This window comes from Hesperophylax consimilis, chromosome 17 (assembly GCF_061612785.1).
Source record: "Hesperophylax consimilis isolate HC1 chromosome 17, BYU_Hcon_1.0, whole genome shotgun sequence".
NCBI lineage: Eukaryota > Metazoa > Arthropoda > Insecta > Trichoptera > Limnephilidae > Hesperophylax > Hesperophylax consimilis.
In genome coordinates this window covers 14,819,648-14,843,526 of record NC_142852.1, presented here as the reverse complement: position 1 = coordinate 14,843,526, position 23,879 = coordinate 14,819,648, and the positions used below count along the sequence as shown (strand labels likewise).

The window sequence follows — 23,879 nt, the reverse complement described above, 5'->3', positions numbered from 1 at the left end:
ATATGAAATTCTAATAAAAAAAAATTCTGTGTCTTGTTCTATTTCATGATTCATTTAGATTTATTAATATTTGTATCTTTTTCTTCAATGATATATTACATTGATAATAATAATAATAATAATTTTCAGACTATAAAAATATTACCATTTGTCATTTCGGCTACTGGCATTATTAGATCCATCAAAGAATTCATATATAAAAATGCAAAAATCTGTCATTTTAAATACATGTAGGATTACGAAAGATTTTTTAAATATTTATGTTGAGGGATCAGTAGGATTTATAGGCCCTGTTAGGAGTTCTACCGAGCCGAACCCTCTGATATGAAAATATCTGGAGTCAGAGAATTATTTTCCCATTTGATCTCTGGTGAGTTGACGTGTTGTTCTTGTATTGTTTTGTATTTCTTATGCTTATATAATGCACTTGCATAATGTGGATTGACTGGATGATCATTTGTGGAAAAGTGTGTGGAAGGGTTTAGTTTTCCTGTGGGGAAGATTTAACCTGGACGTAAAGTCGGAAAAGAAAAAAATTTTGATGATTTGTATAGCGCCGTTTTTGTGCAAAATCACCTCAAGGGTGATGAGTAGGATCCGGAATCGCGGTGGCTTTTCCAGTGCTGTACTCAAGGGAAAAATAATTACCTACTTATGAAACGATGATGTAGTGCAATATCTGGAATCATGGTTTTAAATATGTCTACTCTTGTCGGTGCTTTCAAAAATATTTTTTTAACACAGGAAATAAGATCATCCACTTTCTTATATTTATCCCGCACAGTTGAAGCGACTAGATTTAGTGAATGAGCCAAACAGGTAAAGTGTATCATATTGGGAAACACATCTTTAAGTTCGCATCCGGCTTTTAGCATATAAGGAGCAGAGTCTGTTGTTAAAATTAAAAGTTTTTCGAAATTATTAACTGCAGATTCGTGCCACAAAAAAATTAAACTGTTTTTTACAAAATCCTTTATGGTTTCGGCATTGGTTTTTGGTAAAACCTTGCTAGCAATCAAATATGACCAAGTTACAATGTCTCCTAGTGGTTTTACGACCAGATTAGCTATATTGCGTCCAAACTTATCGGTCGTTTCATCAACTGTCGCCCATATATATGAATGTCCTAATTTTTTTCTGATATCGTTAATTTCACTACAAAACACTTTATTTAAATACACTTTTCGGAGAGTAGATTCACTCGGAAGATCCATAGTCGAACATTTACAACACAAATATTTCGAAAAAAAAAGACGGAGATTAAAATTGTCTAGTTTTGTCCATGGAATATTAGAACATATTAAAAACATAGCTAAATCAAAATAGAAATCTGTTTTACACTTATCATTTGTCTTCATTATCAAATGATTTCTGCTTGAAACGTGCTTAGTTACTGAATATTTTTTTAATTGTTTTAAAGAAATATCACACTCGTCACAATAAATCACCCCACGATCAAATTTTAGCTCAGGATGGGGTTTTATCCACTTATTTATTAGATTAATTGAAGGTACTATAAACGCGGCCATGGTGCTGATTGATGAATACTAATTCGTAACTAACTTCTAAAAAATGAAATATTTCCTATCGGCTTGTCGTTTAACAATATTTGTTTTAAAGTAAGACATACCGATTTACCATTACCTATTGTCTCTTTTCTTTCTCATATTTTGTTCATTGAATAGAAAAAGACGAAATTATTATTATCGATTGCCAACGTGGTACGATAAACAAAAGTATCGGATTTCATATTTCCTGGGCCGAGCTTCAGTTAACAAGTCAAGTAAAGTCATTTTTACCACAAAAAGGACAAAGAGCAGTACGTCACATAATATTATTTTAGTGTGATTGATATAAACCTTTCCACATAAACTCAAATTTTGTATACCGTAGTTGAATCACAGTACTGGCTTACATAGTGATACCAACAAGGAAACTGTATTGTCTTTTATTAATATTGTTTAAATTTAATTTTAACCTTGATTTCATATTTTCAATATATATAAAAATCAATATATGTTTGGATGTCTGATCTTTGGCAATTTGTTGTTCACACACCTGGAAAGGTTTCTATGTACCTAAAAGTGAGTTCTGGCAACATAAAATTTGTGCATAAAATCCATTGTTTCCTATCCGATTGCAAAGAAACTTTGGTGAGTTATTGTGTGGATGCAAGAGAAGGTTTCTATATATAATGGTGAGCTCTGGTGTTTTGAAATTTGTATAAAATTCCCTTATTTCGTATATTATTCATCTGATTGCGATAAAACTTTGGCGAGTTGTTGTGCAAGTTGTTGTGCACACGCCTGGGAAGGTTTCTATACATAAAAGTGAGCTCTGGCGTTATTAAGTGTGTATAATTTTTTTTTCATATACCATTCTTCCAATATCAATGAAACTTTGGCCAGTTGTGTGGATGCTAGGAAAGGTTTCTGTAAATAATGGTGAGCTCTGCGTTATGAAATTTTGATCAAAATTCTCTTTTTTCTATATCATTCATCCTATTGTGATGAAACTTTGTTAAATTTTAGTGTTGTGCGCGATTAGTGTCGAAACAAGCAGGGCGAGAAGGGAAGGGAATAAGAATAATAACATGACATTTATATAGCGCACTTCTGTGTTATTTCACTTCAAGTGGAATGTTTTAGTTTCTTCACCACCTAGGATTCTTGCTGCAGAGTCTGCATCGTCTATTTTTGTGTCACCTGTTCCTATACTTCATTTTACTTAACTTAACTTCACTCTATTTTTGTAATATTTATATTTTCTGTAATACCTGCATCAACTGTAAAGCGCCCCTCTCACGAAAGCGGCGCTATACAAATTATCCAATAAATAATAATATTCCCCGTATGAAAATTAATTTCTTTAAAAAATAATGTAAAATTGAGAATTTGTTCAGACCAAGCCTCTAGTATGTATACTACATGCAGCTGCAAAAGGACAGTATGTTTAAAACGAATTTAACCCGTTGAATAACGATAATTTAATTGTTTTGCCTTTAATAATGAGCGGCCCTGGAATTCTTCAAAAAGCCACCGCGATTCCGGATCCTAGTGATGAGTATAAACATAAGTATAAATTAAAAGAAAAAGTTGTTCCCCAATAATAATTAAGGTTATCACGATATTATTTTTCTGCATTGAGTTTCTATATAATTTAAATGGAAAATTTAACTTCACTAAACTAAATTATCACACGTTTTTAAAAGTCCGTATGGGCGTATAGTATAAATGAATAAATATAAAATAAAAGGAAAATTACGGTCTATGTCTGATTTAGAAAAACTCCTGGGACTTCGGCTAGTATTATGTATACAGGGTGTATCGGCACGTACCCGACAAACTTTAACCAGCTATTCCTTAGCACATTTGGAGTAAAAAATGTTATGGGCACTTTGCTGTCCGGTAACATTTTTTTTTAATAAAAAAATTATTATTCATATTTTCACCACATGTCACCAATGTTTTATCCTTTGTCAAAGTTTGAAAACCCGTCTGGCAATATTTTGTTTGAGTTTCGTTGAATAATGTACGTACGTACCTACGTTGGCGCGCTTTTACATTCACAACGAAATGGCACGGCACCATTCGTCTCATTTTTAACTATTATTATTTCGTGTGTACGAAAGAGCGTGGACACTTTTTGACACACTTGCTAATAACAGCTGTTGAACACGAGAAACAATGCAAATGACAGTGACGGAGTGTGGATTTTTTATATATTTTTTGTTTTTAATGGAAAAAAAATATTACCGGACAGCAAAGCGCCCATAACATTTTTTACTCCAAATGTGCTGAGGAATAGCTGGTTAAAGTTTGTCGGGTACTTGCTGATACACCCTGTATATTAGTGTGTTTATTTGACGTGAATAAATAAAGTTACATACCTCAATGACGGCAGTCTGCCTGATGCTCCCAATATGCACGGTGGCCTGGAAGCCGGGATAGATAGCCGTAGAATTGTGTAACACCGTCACACTGGCCTGGAAATAGTCAAACAAAGACAATTACATAAGGTCCTTTCAAATATTGTCACATTTCAATTAAGACTGATTTTCAGTGCGTTACACTTTTGAACAAGTTGCGATAGTCAAATAATCACAATTTGGTCAAAAGCTGAAACGGACTAAGAGTTTTTGAAAAGCTCTATTTGCCGATAATTCTAACGGTAATGACATAATATGATATGATAACTGCCGATTCTCGGCATGTTTCAGCGTTTAATAGAATATCGATCAGCTGTCGGCGTAAAGATCACGCTTGAAGGCTGATCAAAATTTTATCAAAAGCTGAAATGGGCCGAGAATCAGTAGTTAACATGGGGATGCACAAATGTCGCAATCGTCAACATTTTTGAATATTCAAATGATAACATCGCCCGTTAACTGCCGATTCTTGACCCATTTCAGCAATGAATCAAATCCTGACAGCAGTCAGCATAAAGATCACGCTTGAAGGCTGATCAAAATTTTATCAAAGGCTGAAATGGGCAGAGAACGAGGGATGCACAAATGTCACAAAGCAGGAATCGGCACCATTTTTTTTACTTTTTGACAATTTCCACTTCAAATAATAAGAGCGCTCATTAACCGTCGATTTTCGACCCATTACAGCATTTGATCAAAGTTGTATCAGTCAAGTATAAAAGACAGCATAATGCAACAACAATAAAAATCTCACCTGAAAAATGAAACACCCTCTAGGATCATCAGGATCCTCTTCAAACAGATCATCTGAATCATCATTGCTTCTGTTCTCCTCATCGGAGATCTTATCGTCTCCCTCCAACACACACTCCTGACCTGCGACCGCACTGTTTCCATCCCACTCGCTCTTCCCAGCAATTTCCACAGTTAAAACATCCTCGTCAACTCCCACCGGTTTGGTGAATCTGGCCGCATAACTGCTGAGAGGAGACAATTTGTCTATCTGACCCAATTTAACGGGATTTTTTAAGTTTGTGCCGACATCCAACGACTTTTTGCAGTCGATATCGTTGATAATTCTTTCGATTTCATCGTCGCAAAATCGTAAGTTCTCAACATTAGATTTTAATTTCGATTTTTTCAACGCAACATCTTCTTGTTTTGCCGATACTACGTTTGTATCCGTTGATTTTTTATGAAGTCCATTTAAATTTGCCGCTGAATCTACGCTTTTACTGTTGCAATGAACATTTTCAACGTTCGCTAATCGTTTGCGCATTTTTTTAAAAGCTTTCGGTGATACTTTTTCACTGTTCCAAGCCCCGTCGGATAAGATCTTGTCTCTAGAAAGCTGGCATTGCTCATTTGCAGCTCGTACGCGATTGGTCGGTTTGCATTCCCGTCGCGTCTGATTGGTCGACGCATCTGTCACATGATCGGTTGCTGCATCCCGATTGGTCGATGCATCTGTCACATGATCGGTCGCCTCTTCCTGATTGGTCGATGTTTTTTCGGGCAGTTTTGTTGTTTTTGAGTTGTAACGAGTACGGTCGGTATTGTCGGAGTGTTGGGGAGTCTGACGATAGCGTTCGGGGACTCCGAGGAGGACCATGCCCTGGCGGAGGCCCGGGATGGGACCGGAGAGGCCTAGAGAGGCAGCCTGACCCGCTCGGACCACCCGGCAAGGCGCTTTGTTCCTGTGGAGGGAGTCGACGCGAATGGGGACGAATTCTCCGCTATCAAGAGGACCTGAAACAATGCATAGATTAACTTGGGTTCCAGATGTGAAGACACATGAGTCTGAACTGATCGGAACTAGTATGGGGTATTTTTTGGTGCTGGAGGGAGTGGGAAGGGGAAAGAAGATGGGGCAGGGAAAGAGGAAGGTTTGAATCGCCACAAAATACATGAAATAACCGTTGACTCTATGCAGAAACATGTAGTCCGCTTGATAGATCTGCTATATTAATAAACGGATTGCAATCTTTAGAGCACAGGCGTCGGGTGGGAATGCTGTCTTTATTCTACCAGTATTTCAATGGAAGATGCTTCGAAGAACTAGCGTCATTGATCTCTTTGGCACCGGTGCACAGTTCTTGAGATCAACAGCTCGGCTGTGGAATTATTTGACGGATTCTGTGTTACTTACCTTTTACAACATAGGTCCTCAAAAAGACCCTTCACACAGAAGTCACGAGAATCAAGTAGATGACCGCACTCCCGGCCCGTCTCTCGCTCCAGCAACAGTCTTAGAGAAAGATAGTCCACCTACCTATGAGCAGCTTGGTCTTCTCCGTGATGACCCCCTTGGTGAGCAGGCCGGCCACCACCGGCCCGCTGGAGTCACCCACTTTAAAGGTTTCGTCCACCTGAAACTCCACCGGTTCCTGCAAGCCAAACAGACCTTTATTGCAAATTGGATGACGGCCTCCGTCGTCAAGGGGTAAAGCTCTCGACTAGCAAGCTGAAGGGCCGCGGGTTTCGAATCTCATTAAATTTTATTTGATTAATTTGTGTTATTTTCACACTCATACTATCAGTATCACCCTTGTGTAAGACCACCATTCTGAATTGAAACGTTGCTTGAAATGGATTTGGCTGTGATTGGTGACCAGATCTGAATAGCCAGGTACTTCCCCACTTTCCTCTTTCCCATCTCCTTCACCGCCCAGTGAAGGCATATAATTGCTTGCTTGATATGCAACAAATTGGAATCCAATGGTAGTAACTTGGCAGAGTAATGCAAACCACAATAGCTCTTATTGTTCAAGTAAATAAGATACATAATCACTCGATATGATTTGTGATTTTCACGGTCAAAAGTATTATAGTGATTTATTTTTGGGGTATTATGCCATGTTGCGCTAACTCCTTCTTTTCTACCAGCCAACGTTTCGGACAGCATTACAGTGTGCACTATAAGGAACAGAATTTTTTTTATTTTTTTTATATTAACTCCACACAGGAGACCCTGAAGAAAATAATTTCCCTCAGGGCCTATGTCATCTTTGGGGATGCTGTGTGAAGGGTCTTTTTGTGGAGAGGAAGGAGTGAACATGGGTCTTGAAGAGTCCCATGTTGTAGGAGGGAGGAAACACAGAGGCCGGCAGTTTGTTCCACAGCCGAGCTGTTGAACTTAAGAACGAATCGTAGAAGCGACCCGTTCTCATGTGACAAATGTCAACCGTGTACAAATGTTGGGCGCGCGTTTGGCGTGTATCCCGACTACGCACCGGTGCCGAAGGGATCAATGACGCTAGTTCCTCAGAGCATCTTCCATTGTAATACCGATAGAACAAGGACAGCATACCTACCTGACGCCTGTGCTCTAAAGATTGCAGTCCGTTTGTTAAGATTGGGGAATCTATCAAACGGACCGCCCGTTTTTGCACAGAGTCAAGGGTTTTTTTCAGGTATTTAGGGGCTCCGGACCAGAGATGGCTGCCAAATTCGACAGTAGGGCAGTAGGTAAACCTTGTATGATCTCCAAAAGAATATCAGAACACTATCGAAAATGTAAACTCGGCCACCTGACAAATCGGCAATTGCCTAGCATTGACTTGAAATCGGCTATTACTTTAGATTTGTTCCTGAAATTTTGGGAAGACCAAAAACAAATGCACGCCTAATTGCGGAGGCAATTGAAATTCATAAAATTCCCATTAATATTAAAAAATTGACAGCTACACCAAAACTAAACACAAAAAACCATCTTAAATTATAATGTATTACCAGCTCTTAGAGCATTGGAGTTGGCAAAATGATATCTTTACACATCTGCCCTGATGATGGACATTGAATACTGACCGAACCGTTGGCTAAAAAGGCATAATACCCCAAAAATAAATCACCACAATATATAATCACCTGTTTAGTATCCATTTGACTTATGCTGAATCCAAAAGGCATAACTTGGCAAAGTATCACAAACTATATTGACATTTATTGCACTAGTAAATAAGGCACACAATCACCTGCTCGGTTTCGCTGCTGACGACGGCATTGGGCGCCAGGAACAGAAACCAGCGCAGGGCGTCCAGGCCCTGCCCCGTCACGCTGGACACCGGGAAGATGGGCACCGCCAGTCGACTGGAAATGTTGCTGGCGGCGAGCACCACATCGTCACGGGTGCTGACCCACAGGGGAAGCTGAAATCAGATCAAATTATTACTGATGAACCACTGACATCCGAAGAGATGGACGCTTTCACATAATATGAATAGTAAAAATTATATATTATTTGTTACGCATAGCTAAATTGCCTCAGTAACAACCTTTTGTATTTGTTAAGTGATAAATTAAAGATTTCCACTGACTCAATACAATTATTTCCCTTCATAAGTATTCTGGGCAATGAGGAATACATATGGTAGTTAGTTCCAGAATTGCTACACTGAAATAAATCCCGACTTCTAGTATTAAAACTCCGAAAGCTTTTCAATGCAAGCAATTCCAGACTATCAAATGCATAATTTAGAATTTTATATAGAAAAGTCAGTGAAAATCCTCCTGTCTCTATGAAAAATAGGTATAAAAATGAAAATTTATAAAATAATTTTTATTTTTCACAAATACATAGTAGTTTTATAAATAATTTTAAATGATAATGAATAAAAAAAATACGGAGATATGATCCATCAAGCATGAACCTCTTTTGAAAATTCTCGCGGATGCTGTATTAATCTCTATCAGGCATCGTCTGAAGAATAAAAAATTCTTATTTAAAAAGGTAACAGCTAAGATGTTGTCGAAGGAGAAAAAAGGATTTTTATCAAAATTTTGAGTTTAAAAAAATTAAAACTTAAGAATGTGACACCTAATCATAAAAACCCTCGGTTACATTGAATATAATATTATAAAGAACTAGCTGTACCCCGCCACGCATTGCTGTGGATCTGTCTGTCTGTGCAGATAGAGAAACAATAGCGAGCGTTGCTTTTAACAGATGGTGCAGTTTTTTAAAGCATGTTTGTCCAACAGATGGCGCTGTTGTTAAAAAAAGCATGTTTTTATCTGTCAAAGGTGCATCTATATAATATAGGTATATAAAAACACACACGTATTCGAAAGCAACGTTGGGTCAAAAATTTCAAAGAAATGGGTGAGGAACTTTCGGACATTAAAATTTGTATTTATATTTGTGTGGTAACGTAATTACCATACGGTACGTTGTAGAGTGTTAGGGATCTATTTCTATAATACTATCCACTGACCCTTTGTGGTTGGCTGCACATTTGTTTGAACTTTCATTACTCCACGCATTATACTTCTCACAAGCTTTACAAGATCAAGAACTTTTCCTGTGTATGATATAAGAGTAGAAACGCCTAAAAGGGATGAGAAACCACATTTCATCGGAATTCCATTCCTTAAAATGGTGAGTTCTACTGCATTATTCCATTATTTTGCCTGTTAAACAGCAGTTTTCATGGACAATTCACAAATACTTTTTGCAGCAGTAGTAACGAGTAATGAAAAAAACAAAAAAATCATTTTTGAATAAACAACATCAATGATGTAGGATTTTTAAAACCAAGCACTCTATCACACTCAATAGTCACGAGCCGCCACTGATTACAACTGGTTCACATTCAGCACAAATCACTTTTGTTTTAAAACTAAGACCACAAAGAGAAGCTGAGCTAATATCACAGCTTTATATCACCGCCGCACACTTTATCGTATACTTTAGCACTTCACTTATAGCAGAAAAAACTGATTAATCGTTACCCGAAAGATGCGTCCACATCAAAAACAACGGTTTCTCGGCTGTTTAATTTTTTGACTGATGTATTTTAGCTGGTGCTTTCTCTCCTTAAATTGAATAAAAAATTATCAGGTATCCTTTTTTCCTGCTCCTACAAGGAAGTCCAAATGCTTATCATGCTTATCATCTACAACTTATTTAGTCAAAAAAATATTATTTTGTAAAAATCTCGTGGTGGTGTAACCCCTTAACTCCTCCAGTTTTTTAGGGTCATATACGACCGGGCGTCCATATTTTATAAAAGTTTTTTTTTTTTTTTCTATCATGCGGTAATACCGAATGTTTTGACGTTAGAAAGAAAAATAATAACTCTTTACAATTTGCCTTAGATGTACTTTTCAGCTACAAACGAAAAATTGCGCCGGAGTGTGCGTAAGGCATTATTATTGCTTTTGGATCATTTGAAATGGACCGGGTGGTCCTAGAACTAACACCCGCTACCCCCCCTTCCCGCGCTTTACAGCTGGTAACAGAACAGCTGTGATTTGTTTACTTTAAAGAAATATTATGAACAAATACCTCACATGTAGACTTAATTCAGTACATTATCTATATTTCTTGATGAACGATCTGCCCGTACTTTTGGAAGACGTTGATTTACGTACAAGACGTGAAATGTGGTTTCAACAGGATGGAGCACCACCACATTTCGGACTGACCGTTCGTCAATACCTAGACGAACAATACCCAGATAGTTGGATTGGACGTGAGAGTCATTCGCCATTGCCGGCGCGGTCTCTAGACTCGACGCCGTTAGATTTTTTCTTTTGGGGTACGATGAAGGAAAAAGTTTACGCCAAAGAAGTGAATACTGTCGAAGAACTCCGGTTACGTATTCACGAAGCTGCAGATGAAATACGCAACAACGTACGAGTTGTAAATAATATCACTTTACGTTTACATACTTGCATGCAAGCTGAAGGTGGACATTTTGAAAATCTGTTAACCCTTAAATGCATACTATTGCAAAACTGCAACATACCGTTCAAACCACCTTTAACTCTTTGGTGTATACTTAATGCATGCCGTTTTAGAATTATCAAGTTCACGGTAATATATTTTATCGAGTGGAATCACCTTTTTTTTCTTTCGCGAATGTCAAATGTCACTTTTTCTTTAACAAAGTGAAGATTCTCGAAAATTGGTTGGAGGTTAGAATTACAGTTTTGTTTTGCTGTTATTATTTTGATTTTATTAGGTAAGTAGATACAATAATACAATACTTTTATGTAATAACTCGTATTTTTCCGGTACACTTATTAGTTTTGAGAAATTTTTTTAGGTTTTTTATTTTTTTTTCATACGTAAATTATTCATATTAATTTTTATTAAATAAATGGTGTTGTAAACCTGCAACAATTTTTTTTTTAATCAAATATCATTAAAAAATTACAAAAAAATAAAATTCTTTATATTTCCTTGCATATGCATGTAAATATCTACAAAATATTTTTTTTCCAGAAAAATAAATAAATCATGCATTTAAGGGTTAAATTAGTAAAAAAGCAAAGACATAAGTTAAGTGTTTAATAAGTTATTAATATTTTTATCGTTTAAAGTGTAAATTCGTATTATTATTTTAGTGCAGTTCTCTTTGTTCTTCGAATTTTGTTTAAAACATCGTAAAACGGACGATTTTGAAGCGCATTGTTATAACTTCGAACTCTCGGTTTACGCGTCACTGGCAAATAATAAACAACGTCACCAGTCTCGCGTTCGACAAGCACACAGCAAATTTATCGGGTAAGTGTGTACCTCCACTTGCTGGAATTTCAGAAAAAGTTTTTTTTTTTTTTTGCTCCTACCATCATGTAGAATCACCTCACGAAGTTACTGCACCTTGATCCCGGACACCCTGTATAGCGCATTTGAAATACACATAAAACATTGCAAACTGAACAAATGTGTTGAAATTACTGCTTATTCATTTTATTTGTGCGGCTCTTTCATGAACGACAAATTGCTAATTTCAACTAGTCAAAATGACAGTGGATTTTGATAATTCTTGAATAATCTAGCGCAGGATCGCTGACAGAGCACTGAATAGTAAATTACCTTCCTGCAGCCCACTGCGGCCAGCTCCTGTCTGAGTCGCTGCTCTACGGGCAAGTGCGAGGTGCAGTCTGTCTTGGTGACCACCACGAAGAACGGCAGGTCGAGGGCCCCCACTAGAGCCAGGTGCTCGAGGGTCATTCGGTTCACGCCGGCAGTCGCGGACACCTGGAATCAATCAAAAGTTTTAATGTTTTGATCGGGGGCAGCTGTACCGTAAGGTCAAATGGGCATTGACCACTCAAAATTACAAGACGAACAATACTTCATATAAAAAACTAACTAACTTTTGTGGAAAATACTCTTAGGACGGGTTGTTTCGGAGAATTTGAACAATTCATCAAATTACAACGTTCATTTTTAAGTTCTGTGGAAGTATTTTTCAAGTTCTGTTTTTATTTCAGTTTTGTCAAGCAACTAGCCTACAATGATATAATAACAGAACTTGAATATGACTTTCACAGAACCCGAAGATGAACGTTGAAATTTGATGAATTGTTCAAATTCTCCGAAACAACCCGTCCTTAGTATTTTCCTTGGTGAAAGACCGTCCTTCATTGGGGAAGCTAGTCTCACTGGCTCCAGACGTTTGGGAGCAGTTGGGACTCTTGTGCGGTATTCACATTTAAAATTTAATTGCCACACAGCTCTGTTTTGGCACACGCTCCTTGTTTAATTCACATTCATAAATTGTCTCACACAAACTCTTTCGTTATTCCGACATTTGACATGACCCGACTCAAGAATTTGATTCACTTGATTGTGCCATGTCTATCTCGATAACTGTCAATAATGTGCTTGTCTATCGTTAACATTTGCTGTGATAACTTTAATTCTACATCTGCTTCTATGCTTCCACAATATGGAATCCTCAATATAAGGTATACATAGATTTAGTAGAAAGTATACAGAATAAATTTTCGAAACATTTACTCAAGAAATACAACAATACTACAAATAATATGTAAGATTTACAAAAAAGACGCACATTGTCAGACCTGTTGTTTCTACATAATCTGCTAAATAATAAAATAGATAGTCCCGAATTGATATCCGTAATTGGTTTAAATGTTCCAACGAGGCGTACCAGGCACACTACACTATTTCATATTGAAGCCAACAATACCAATGCAGCAAACAATTCAGTTATTACTCGCGCAATCACAACATACACCCATCACGAAAAATTACTACATTTAGACATCTTTCATGATTCCTTTCTAACATACAAAACTAACTTATTAAATTTCTTAGCATGACATAATTCAAAAATATTTTCACATCATTTTTCAAAACTACTATTTATTAACAGTAAATTACAATTCGTGAGCTTATTATAATTCTTGTTTTCAATTCATTTATTATTTATTATTTTTATTATCATCCACACACTTCCTTCCTTTTATAACAATCTCAGGCGAAATTACGTAATGATATTTTATGGACATACGTAATAGGTACTACAACTATGTAATAACTAAAAATATCTAATTGTATCTAAATGTACTGTGTATGTCTTAACAAATAAATAAATAAATAAAAATCTCCGTAGAATAAAAATGAACATAAGAAATGCCATACATTGTGATCCAAATATTTGTCCAATGGGATGGAGATCTGTGGTTATCAGAAGGTTGCGTGTTCAAATCACTGTGGTTATCTTGGTGTACAAATAAAAATCTCTCCAACTCTGATACAGCGTTTATTGATAAATCAAAAATCGATTTTACAGTCGCAAATTTTACGCGTTTACTATTTACAATACTATAGAATGCGGGCAAAACTAGGTCAAGTTTCCGTAGCGCGATAGTACTTGGCCGGCGGTTTGGAGACTGAATACTGATTGCTCGCTGCGTCGGGCTTATTTATACAATACAGCCGGCGGCGGCAGTAGGTAGGTGGAATTGCAACTAAATCGGAGACACTCGCTCAGTCTGGGTCTTTCGGGAACTTTCGGCAGCGTAGCGATTATGCATAGGCGGTAGGCTCGAACCTTCTGGCGAGTTGTCGTAATGTGCCAGACCGACTGCGACGTATTGTCGTAGGTAGGCCGCGTTGTTTTGTTTACGATTTGAGCTGTCAGTAGTAACTCGAAAGTAGGTACTTGTAGAAAGGTAGGTTACCTAAGTAGGTCGAGCTGTTTATTATTAATGAGACAATTCTAGATTGTTTCTCTCAACGCCACAGATCTACGGATATGTCAGGCGAGTGTATGTGAGACAGAGCGCTGGGCTAGTGGGCTAAATGAAACATTAGTTTCCATTCAAATTTATGTGGAAGGCACTTCAAGTTTTATTTTATGTTCTTCATAAGATGGTTACGCACCAATATATTACGGAGAAGATTACAAATTTGAGGTAAATGTAAGTATAAAAGGTGATAGGGGCAGTGTTACTATTCTGTGACATGGGTCAAAAGATAATTGCAGAACTATCTGTAAATGACGCTGAAAATGTCAATGGTCAATGCAGCATCGTTGAGTCACTCTTTTCATTGGCGCATTCTGATAGGCAGAAGCCCTCGTTTTCGGAATATAAAACAAGTGCAAGGGAGATCCCACCAGTATACTTGTAAAGCACATATAAGTTAAGGCGATGCCATACGTAGTAATGCAAAATCATGTGTTTTTGGTTTGAAAATTTGGCCGCCTAGAAATGTTTCAGATGCTTTAATTAAATACTGCGAGTAGAATACATCTTGGCCTTTGAAATAATCGAGTATTTATTAGATAAGTCTTTTTATAAGCCGAGAAAAAAATAATGTAAAGGCCTATGAAAACTGCTTTAAAGTTCAAAAACTCCTACTTACAAACCCATTTTCGGTTTATGATTTTATTGTATAATGTGGCAAATTAAGTTATTTATAAAATGATCGAAAAAAATTAAATATTTATGCCTGAACATCCACAAAATAAAATAAAAGGCACTTTTTGGCCATGTTTTTTTCTTGCATAAATCAAAACAGGCGGATGGTGTTAAGCGGGAATTTAAACCTTATCGCCATCTACGTAAGGGTTGTTATTGATAGCGGCTCAATTTAAAATACTACACGACGTAGTGCATCGCCTTAACATCTTTCAATATAGGTGGATTAAGGTACAATTCCAGAGATTCGGTTTAAAAAAATATTTATCTTCTTGCTTCTAAGGTGTTTAAATCGAGCATTCGTGTTGGGTATATGAAAGACAAAATGGTGTGATTTGATGGAAAACAGCTGTCAAAAACGTCTAAAACTACCTTTCGTACGCCATTCCCAGACTTGATATTTTTTATCTCCAAATAGTATAAAAACAAAGTCACTATCTGCGTCTGTCTGTTTGTGCGCTTATTTCTTCTAAACCACGCAACGGATTGTGATAGGGTTTTCACTATCATTTAGAGAATTTCTTCCGGAAGGTTTACATAAATAATATGTACATATTTTTTTAAATTATTATGTGCATCTATATTTTTTTGGCTTTGCCTGTCTCACTAGGAAATCCTGTGCCGAGACAGACTACTTTACAAATATTTTATAATATTAAAATAAAGTACATTTTTCAATAACGCAAAAACATTTGACAAAAATTTTCAGGTTGGTAAGTAGAGGTAACAATAATGAGATAGAGGATTATATTTGGGTGAGGTGACTAATTATTGCACAACCTTTTTCGATGATCCATTGTTTGATCAGGATTTTATATTTGTAAAGGTGCCTGTAAACGATCAAATTTGTTTGTCAAATTTTACGTTTGCTCGTCACGTGTTTGATGAGCAAGGCCTGGCAAGGCCGCAAACGTTCAAATGAAGTTTGTCAAATATTAGTTCATTTATTTACAGCTTTCGCCGGGAATTGTCTTTTGACGTTTATTGTATCCGGTCTGAATTGTTTTTGATTGTTCTGATTTTTTTTTTCACGTCTTCTTCCGTAATATTGGCGCGAAATACTTTTAATAAATCCGTTATTGTTTTTATTCCTATGTTTCTTTTATTCTTGTCCATATAGTCCCTGCATTTTACTTTCCACAGTTGCGGCAGATCGCGATATATGGATATAAAATGTAATAAAAAGTCTCTTTCACTTATAACATTCGATGACGCAGCACTCTCCATAGTGATGGCAACACGAAACTGACGTTTGTTTGATAAACACCCCCGCAAACGTTCAAACATGTTGTCAAATATCGTTCAAACTTTCCGTCAATCAGAATTTCTGACAAACACGTCAAACACGTAGTTTGTTTGACAAGCACATCAAACAAGGCCGCAGACGTTCAAATAATTTGACAAACACGTAAATTTGACAAACAAATTTGATCGTTTACAGGCACCTTTAATATTATTTGATTGTCTTGTTTTTTCAGGTAGGTTATTTATTTATTTATTACACGCCCTAGTGAGCTTTTCTTTAAAAAAAAAAAAAAAATACAAGCATTTTTTATCAGAGTAAACACTTAAAAATTAATACAATAAAGAATAATGTAAACATAATGGCAAAAATGAATCCTCACGCATATAATTGAATTTAAAAGATTCAACAAAACAAAATAGTAGAAGCGGAGAAGTTATATGGGTACATAGGTCTATTTGTGTCTAGAAGAATAAAAGTGATAGAATATACAACATTTATACTGATTAGTTTTCAAATGAAATATATCACCCAGATCAGAATATTTGTTTCCGAGATTGTGAAGTCTCGGAATCGGACAATTTTGGTAAGCTAGTGTCCTGGTGTTATTGAAGTAAAAAGGTAAGAAATGTCGGCATGATTTTTTGTGAACATGGATATTGATACATTGAAGTAATTCGGGACAGTCAATTTTAAAATGTAGTACAGTAAAACTCGCTTAAGAAGTTCCCACCTAAGAAGTTTTCACGCTTAAGAAGTTTTGATTTTTGGTCCCTTGAAAATTCCATACAAAAAACACGATTTTTTCCCACATAAGAAGTTTTAGAGCTAAAACTGCGTCCCGCTTAAGAGGTTTTAGAAATCCGGCTGTAAAATCAACACAAACGAAATATTGTGTCGCAAAATATCTAAAATGAACCTTTTTCCAAGTCATAAATTGAAAGACGTTGAATGAAACCCATACCTAGTACCTGAGACCATAAAACCCTTTGTCGGCCGCCGGGCCGTAAGCCGTAACCTGCCGTAACCAATAAATAAACCAAATACCCCGTCTCCTAATCCCCTAACTAGGTAAAATAGCAATGGAACGAATAAACAATGCGGAATTATGTAACAAATATGCAAGCGTCTTTAAGGCCGAAATAACATGAAAGATTATATTAAACTCAACCTTAATGACAACGTGGGCTACATCTACATTTGCATACATTTGACGCCTCCTTCAATAATCTTCCCTTTGATAATGAACATAGAGATGTTTCGTAATATTATTGTATAAAATTTTTATTCCATCGAATTTGTAAAACACGAAAAACTTTTGATAATCTATCGGATCACGGTAAATACGGAATATTTCACCTTTAAATACATAACAACATGATTATATGGCGGGGGAGATGGTAAAATATGCATTATAATTACGTTTTTTTCATTCAAACATCAAAAATTGCCGTGCACACTGTTTCATCTGACATTTGTCGTAAATTAAGTTTGAAGGTTAGGAAATACATATGCATAAATTTAAAATGTAGATTGAAACGCATGATAACTAGAAGATGTATATATATATTTTTGACCGCTTGGATCATATGAGCTTGTTTTCACGACAATTTAACGTAGGTAGACATAGGAATGACGTATGCCCCGGACTCGAGTTATTAAATGGCTAAAATTGAATCCCACTTAAGAAGTTTTCCCACTTAAGAAGTTTTTTTTCTCCGGTCCCTTGGAAAACTTCTTAAGAGAGTTTCACTGTATTCTTTGTAACAGTATTAAATCTGTGCTTATTCTTCTTTCTGAAAGTTTCAATAGAGACATTTTATTCAAGAGGTAATTGTAATTTATGTTTTGTATAGGAATATGCAATTTATAATTTATAAACCTTAGAAACTTCCGTTGAATCTTTTCAATGTTATCTGAATGAATATTGAAAAATGGAAACCATAGCGTAGAGTTATACTCAAGTTGGCATCTGATAAGGGTTTTATATAACATAATAAATGTTCCTAAATTATTGAAATCTTTTGCAGCTCTCAAAACAAAGCCAAGAGTCTTTAGGGCCTTGTTGATAATATTATTAATATGACATACAAAGGTGAGTTTACTGTCGAACATAATGCCTAGATCAATAATTTTATCAACACAAATTAACCCTTGAGACGTTGTTGATTTGCACGGATCGAACCTTCTACAAGCTTCCATTTTTTCAAAGACAATAACAAGCACTATTTCGTTCTCTTTCTGACATAAAAGAAATAATTAATTTTTAGATGAGAGGAAGAGAGATATATGCATTTTAATAATGTGCGGTCGTTCTGGGACAAATATGGTCTTAGGAGAGTATAATGCGCGCACGGCATTTGGGACTGTTTGGGTCTTAGAAGGTCCCAAGGGTTAAATTTTCATCATTTAATGAATATTGAAAAAAAATAGGATTACTGATTTTGGAAAAATGAATGGACTGGCATTTATTTATGTTTAATGCTAATTTATTGATTGAGCACCATTCAAAAAGATATCTCAAGTTAGTTTGAAGTGTAATACAATCATTAATGTAATCAGACGCAATGTATTTGAAATTTCTTTGACCAAATGTTGTGTCTGTATGAGTTGTTTGGTTTTGTGCCTCGTGTTTACAATATTTTGAGTATTTTCATAAAATGTATGTGTTTTATTTTTAAACAGATGAGTTAAGATAGTATTTGTGTAAATTTGTCGAATATCTAATACATGGAATTTGTAGAACATATCTGCAGTACTTGTTATTAAGGGAACTTTAAGAATAACTTTCATAATTAATTTTTGTGCCTTCGATAATGAATCTATAGCTGATAGTGCTGCAACTCCCCATGCGATTATTCCATACTCAACGATAGATTGACAAAGAGAGTAATAAACAATTTTATAAATAATATTAAATAATTTATTTTAAAAATATATTTTCAGGCACTACATTGCTAACACTGGCTAAACCTTATGAGATACATCAAAATAATGTACTACGGAATTGTATACCTTAAAAAGGCCTACAGAAAAGTAGTGGATGGTATATGTATATCTCCTAAGGATAACGCCTAGTAATGCCGGGTACACGTAAGCTAGTAATCAAATAAGACTATTTTTTTCATAATTAATGTAGACATTCGACCATAATAAATAAATCACTGATACACAATAAAACCAACATTTACACTTACTTCGATATCTCCATAGACATATGAATATTAGTAGACCTGCCTTAAGTGATTAAAAGCGTATTATCCCCACTCCCCATACCGGTTCCATTGGAGCCGGCTGTGCTCGCGTATGGCCTCAAGTGAAATTTGAAAACGTGACGTCATCATTCTTGTGCGAACTATGGTCGAGGCATCATCGGTTCATTTTACGAAATAACACGGCAAAATATTGACTCGTACTATGAAAACTTGTAAAAATAGATGTGAAAAAGAGAATAAACCCAATTGTTGTATTACATTCCATATATAAGCTTTATTTTAAGCTTATTCACACCGTATTATATGGATCAGTTTTAGAAACATATACTATCACATCACAATGTAGCGATTCTCAAGTGTGCTCATCGTTGTTTACTGGGGTAAGTAAATTATGAAACATTTGTAAAAGTGTCTTAACTAAATACTCTGAAACTAACTACGACTCTGCAAACAGAAGAAATTTACTTTGCCGAATTTGGACTTCGCAAATTAGTTCATAACGTGGCGAGTAATTTGCGCTCCCATGTAAAAATGTCTATTCATTCAAAAGCAGATTTTACTTTTAAGAAGTAAATGGTGATATTATAATGCGAGATGCCTATTTACTGTCAGATTGATTTATTGACGAATCACAGTCAGCCTTACTCTCTTCGTTCTTCAACAGTTGATTTTACCCCTCGCCATTATCTTCTCGTCTATTAATTCCTATGTCTGTGGATATCTCACTAATAATGATGTTAGACAATATTTTTCATTTAAAATAACACTGTACGGCAATACGCGATTATAACGCATGTTTAATATTATAATGAATAAGTTTGTGAATGAACAACTACCGCTAACTAGCGACGAAAGAGTGCAGAAGTTTTGATTGACAGTTGGGAAATTTCGCTGGGTCTATAACAAGCTCTTAACCTTTCCCTTACTGTGCTAAAAAAAGACACGCGTTCCGGTGCTGTGTAGTCAATACACATCTCAAAATAAGCGAATTCATATATATTATAGCTAATCGATTATGTTTATTATATTTTATATCAAAAGTGATAATAATTGTAATTTAATTGCTGAAAACATGAAATAACCATCGGCAGATGCTAAAGAAATGTGCGAGGGGTCCACATCTAACGAAGGTTCGCGGCCAACTGGCTGGCGGCTGGCACAAACACAGCTGTGCGGTCGTAGGTAATGTTAATGTTAATCATGAACATGTCTCATGTTCCCGCATAGCGAATTAAAGCGGTACATCAATAGCGTGTCATTTTCTTGCACACTCTTCGCGTATTAGTATTACACGTTGATTGTATTGGTGTATTTGTTCCCGATTTTTAACAAAAAACTCTGATTTTTAATTGAATTTGAAAAATATGTAATATATTATTTTTTTAATTCAGTGCATAAATGTATAACGGAGGAATACCTAAAATCTGAACCCAGAATATATTATATTAATAGAGTTATTAAAGTTATTAGAAGCAATGTGTAGTAGATATGTAAACACACCACAGATAAGGAAAGGTTAACAACAAGGATGGATACATTAAAGGATAGTATGTATATTCCCTCATATACAGGTAATACACCAACCTCTTTTGTACTTTTTCTATTTCTAGGATATGGTTTTGTTCCGAAGGGTCCCAAATAAAGGGTTTGGAGGATTGTGATTATCGCCAATTTAAATGGGTTGTAGGCTGAATGATTCTGTGGTTCTCAACAGAGTTGACATTGCGTTTGGGTCCCACCCAGGCGTAGTGTGTTCAATTCCTCGGCTGGCCAAGTCCTCCATCACAATACAAGCGATATTTTCCACTTACTGTGGTGGTAGTAGGAGATTTTCAAATTTTGTCAGGTTATTCGAAACCCGGGAATGTTTGTCTTTCTTTAAAAAAAAAAAAAGTTTTTATTTTAACAAAACTCACGTCACAATAATTTTATGAACAAAACAGATTGCGTGCGTTAGAGGAGATTTAGAGCGAAACCGGCGGCTAGACCACTGGAGAGAGAATGAAATATTTGCCGAGCGAGGTATCGCGCGCAGGCTTACAGTGATACCAGTCTCACATGAATGTAGGTAAAAGTAATGTTGTTATTATTTTCGGGAGACGTAAACTCCCTATAATTTTAAAAGGGCTTCATAAGTTCTCTGTATTGCGAATAAGTTAGTAAATGATTTCGCATTACGAAGAACAAATCCGTTTTGTTGGCGTGGTAGTCAATGTCAGATATGTGAGATTCTATTGTATCTCCATAACTAAGAGACCTGGAACACTGAAATTTGCACGGGCTTCATAAGTTCTCTGTATTGCGAATAAGTTAGTAAATGATTTCGCATTACGAAGAACAAATCCGTTTTGTTGGCGTGGTAGTCAATGTCAGATATGTGAGATTCTATTGTATCTCCATAACTAAGAGACCTGGAACACTGAAATTTGCACGGGCTTCATAAGTTCTCTGTATTGCGAATAAGTTAGTAAATGATTTCGCATTACGAAGAACAAATCCGTTTTGTTGGCGTGGTAGTCAATGTCAGATATGTGAGATTCTATTGTATCTCCATAACTAAGAGACCTGGAACACTGAAATTTGCACGGCAACTCACCACGAGCATGGCGAGATGCGGAGAATACCCAGTCAGACCCTGGACCGTGGTCTTGAGGTACTTCCTGTGGCCGGCCAGGTCGATGAAGGACACCAGCTTGGAGCTCTTCTCCAATATCTCCTCGGGCGTGATGAGGTCGCTGTAGGCATAGTTGATTGGACGCCCCTGGAAAACACAATAATAAAAAAACGTTAACACTCTAATCACCAAGCTCCAGATCTTTGAAACACCAAAATTTTGCATATCGGCCATAAAGGCGAACTTCCATCCGTCGGTGATTTTTATGGACTATCTATTGCCCCCCTAGTAAGCGTTCGAAGATGGTTCAAAAGGAAGATATGTAAATACGATTGTTAGAGGAAGCGCGCTAATATTAAAAAACGATAATAATTAAGCGAAAATGGTGAAAATATTTAAAAAACACAAATCGTTTGAAATAGAGCAAAAATCTCTCGACAAAAACTTTAGTTACCTTTAACGATACACTGTGATTTTTTTCATGCCTATAACATATTAAATAACAGAACAAAACGAGTTTTAAAAAATTTTCGGAGCTTACTTTGAGATTTTTTTCTATCGAGGGAATTTCATATAATTAAAGTTTCGGCATAAATATTATCTTAAAAAATAACATATATTTTTTTGGAACTTAAAAACTTAAAGAGTTAACGAGAAACTTGTCGTAAATCGGTATAAAGTCAAAGTAAAGCAATGAAAAGTGATGAAACAAAAACTAGGATAAATAGTTTACATAGACAACTATTAAACCTAGTTTTTGTTTCGTCACTTTTAATGACTCTTTATCACTCTTCAAAGGTGTGTTGAATTTTCATTTCGACGAAATATAGTGGAACCGTTTAAGGCGATGCCATACGTAGTAATGCAAAATCATGTGTTTTTGGTTTGAAAATTTGGTCGCCTAGAAATGTTTCAGTTAAATACTGCAAGTAGAATACATCTTGGCCTTTGAAACAATCGAGTATTTTTTACATAAGTCTTTTTATAAGCCCAGAAAAAAAAAAATTTATGAGGCCAATAAAAACTGCTTTAAAGTTCAAAATCTCCTACTTACGAACCCATTTTCGGTTATGATTTTATTGTTTAATGTGGCAAATTGAGTTATTTATAAAATGATCGGAAATTTTTTTGATATTTACGCCTGAACATCCACAAAATAAAATAAAAGGCACTTTTTGGCCATGTTTTTTTCTTGCCTAAATCAAAACAGCTGGATGGTGTTAAGCGGGAATTTAAGCCTTATCGCCATCTACGTAAGGAGTGTTATTGATGGAGGCTCGATTCAAAATATTACAAGACATATGGCATCGCCTTAAGATGCCTGTACCAGTAAGATAAGTATATTATTTATTTATTTTACATATTTAGTATTATCTTCTTCATCAATTAAATAATATCAATATACAAAACAAATCTATTTAAAATCTTTTATCTCAGAACGTTCTCCACCGATTGTTTTGAAATTTCGAGACAATTTTGCATTAGAATACGCGTGTGTTTTTATATAAATATATTATATTATAGAGGTAAAAACATCTGTTGGATGTAAAAGCAACACACACTATTGTTTCTGAGCCACAGCAAAGTGTGGCGGGGTACAGCTATTAAATAAATGTAAAAAAACTTTTTATTAATCTGTGGACTTTCGAGCTGTGTGATTTAAGATGTGCGCTTCACTTTTTACGACCGTGTTTGGCGTTCGTTGGAGATTTATACGATAGAAATTGAACCCCTACGGTTCGAATAACACTCACCTGAGCATCGAAGCCAAGAGCTTCGTGTGACACAGAGCTGGTGCGTCCGGTGCGCACTTCGTGCAGGTGGCGAAACATGTTCAACCGCGCACTGCCTCTGCCATTGTCCAGTTCGCCTGGAATTAAAAATACAATATGTAACATTAAAAAAGTAAGTAAAAAAAAAAAATAATAAATTATACACGATCATAGACATATGAATATTAGTAGACCTGCCCTAAGTGATTAAAAGCGTATTATTCCCCACTCCCCATACCGGTTCCATTGGAGCCGGCTGTGCTCGCGTATGGCCTCAAGTGAATTTAGAAAACGTGACGTCATCATTCTTGTGCGAACTATGGTCGAGGCATCATCGGTTCATTTTACGAAATAACACGGCACAATGGTGGCTTGTGGTATGAAAACTTATAAAAATAGATGTGAAAAAGAGAATAAACCCAAT

The 23,879-nt window shown here is 35.9% G+C and overlaps 1 protein-coding gene across 3 annotated transcripts in view; it reads right to left on the bottom strand.

Moving 5' to 3' along the window:
- LOC149416070 (uncharacterized) overlaps positions 1 to 23,879 on the bottom strand; it is a 57,440-nt gene that overhangs the window by 5,290 nt on the left and 28,271 nt on the right. For all 3 annotated transcript variants that reach the window (XM_089641549.1, XM_089641548.1, XM_089641547.1), the window contains exons 5-11: positions 23,438 to 23,553; positions 21,666 to 21,830; positions 11,751 to 11,915; positions 7,903 to 8,076; positions 6,201 to 6,315; positions 4,683 to 5,677; positions 3,890 to 3,985 (exon numbers count right to left, since the gene is read on the bottom strand). In XM_089641549.1, the coding sequence (XP_089497675.1) occupies positions 3,890 to 3,985; positions 4,683 to 5,677; positions 6,201 to 6,315; positions 7,903 to 8,076; positions 11,751 to 11,915; positions 21,666 to 21,830; positions 23,438 to 23,553 (1,826 nt within the window). The remainder of the gene's footprint in view (positions 1 to 3,889; positions 3,986 to 4,682; positions 5,678 to 6,200; positions 6,316 to 7,902; positions 8,077 to 11,750; positions 11,916 to 21,665; positions 21,831 to 23,437; positions 23,554 to 23,879) is intronic.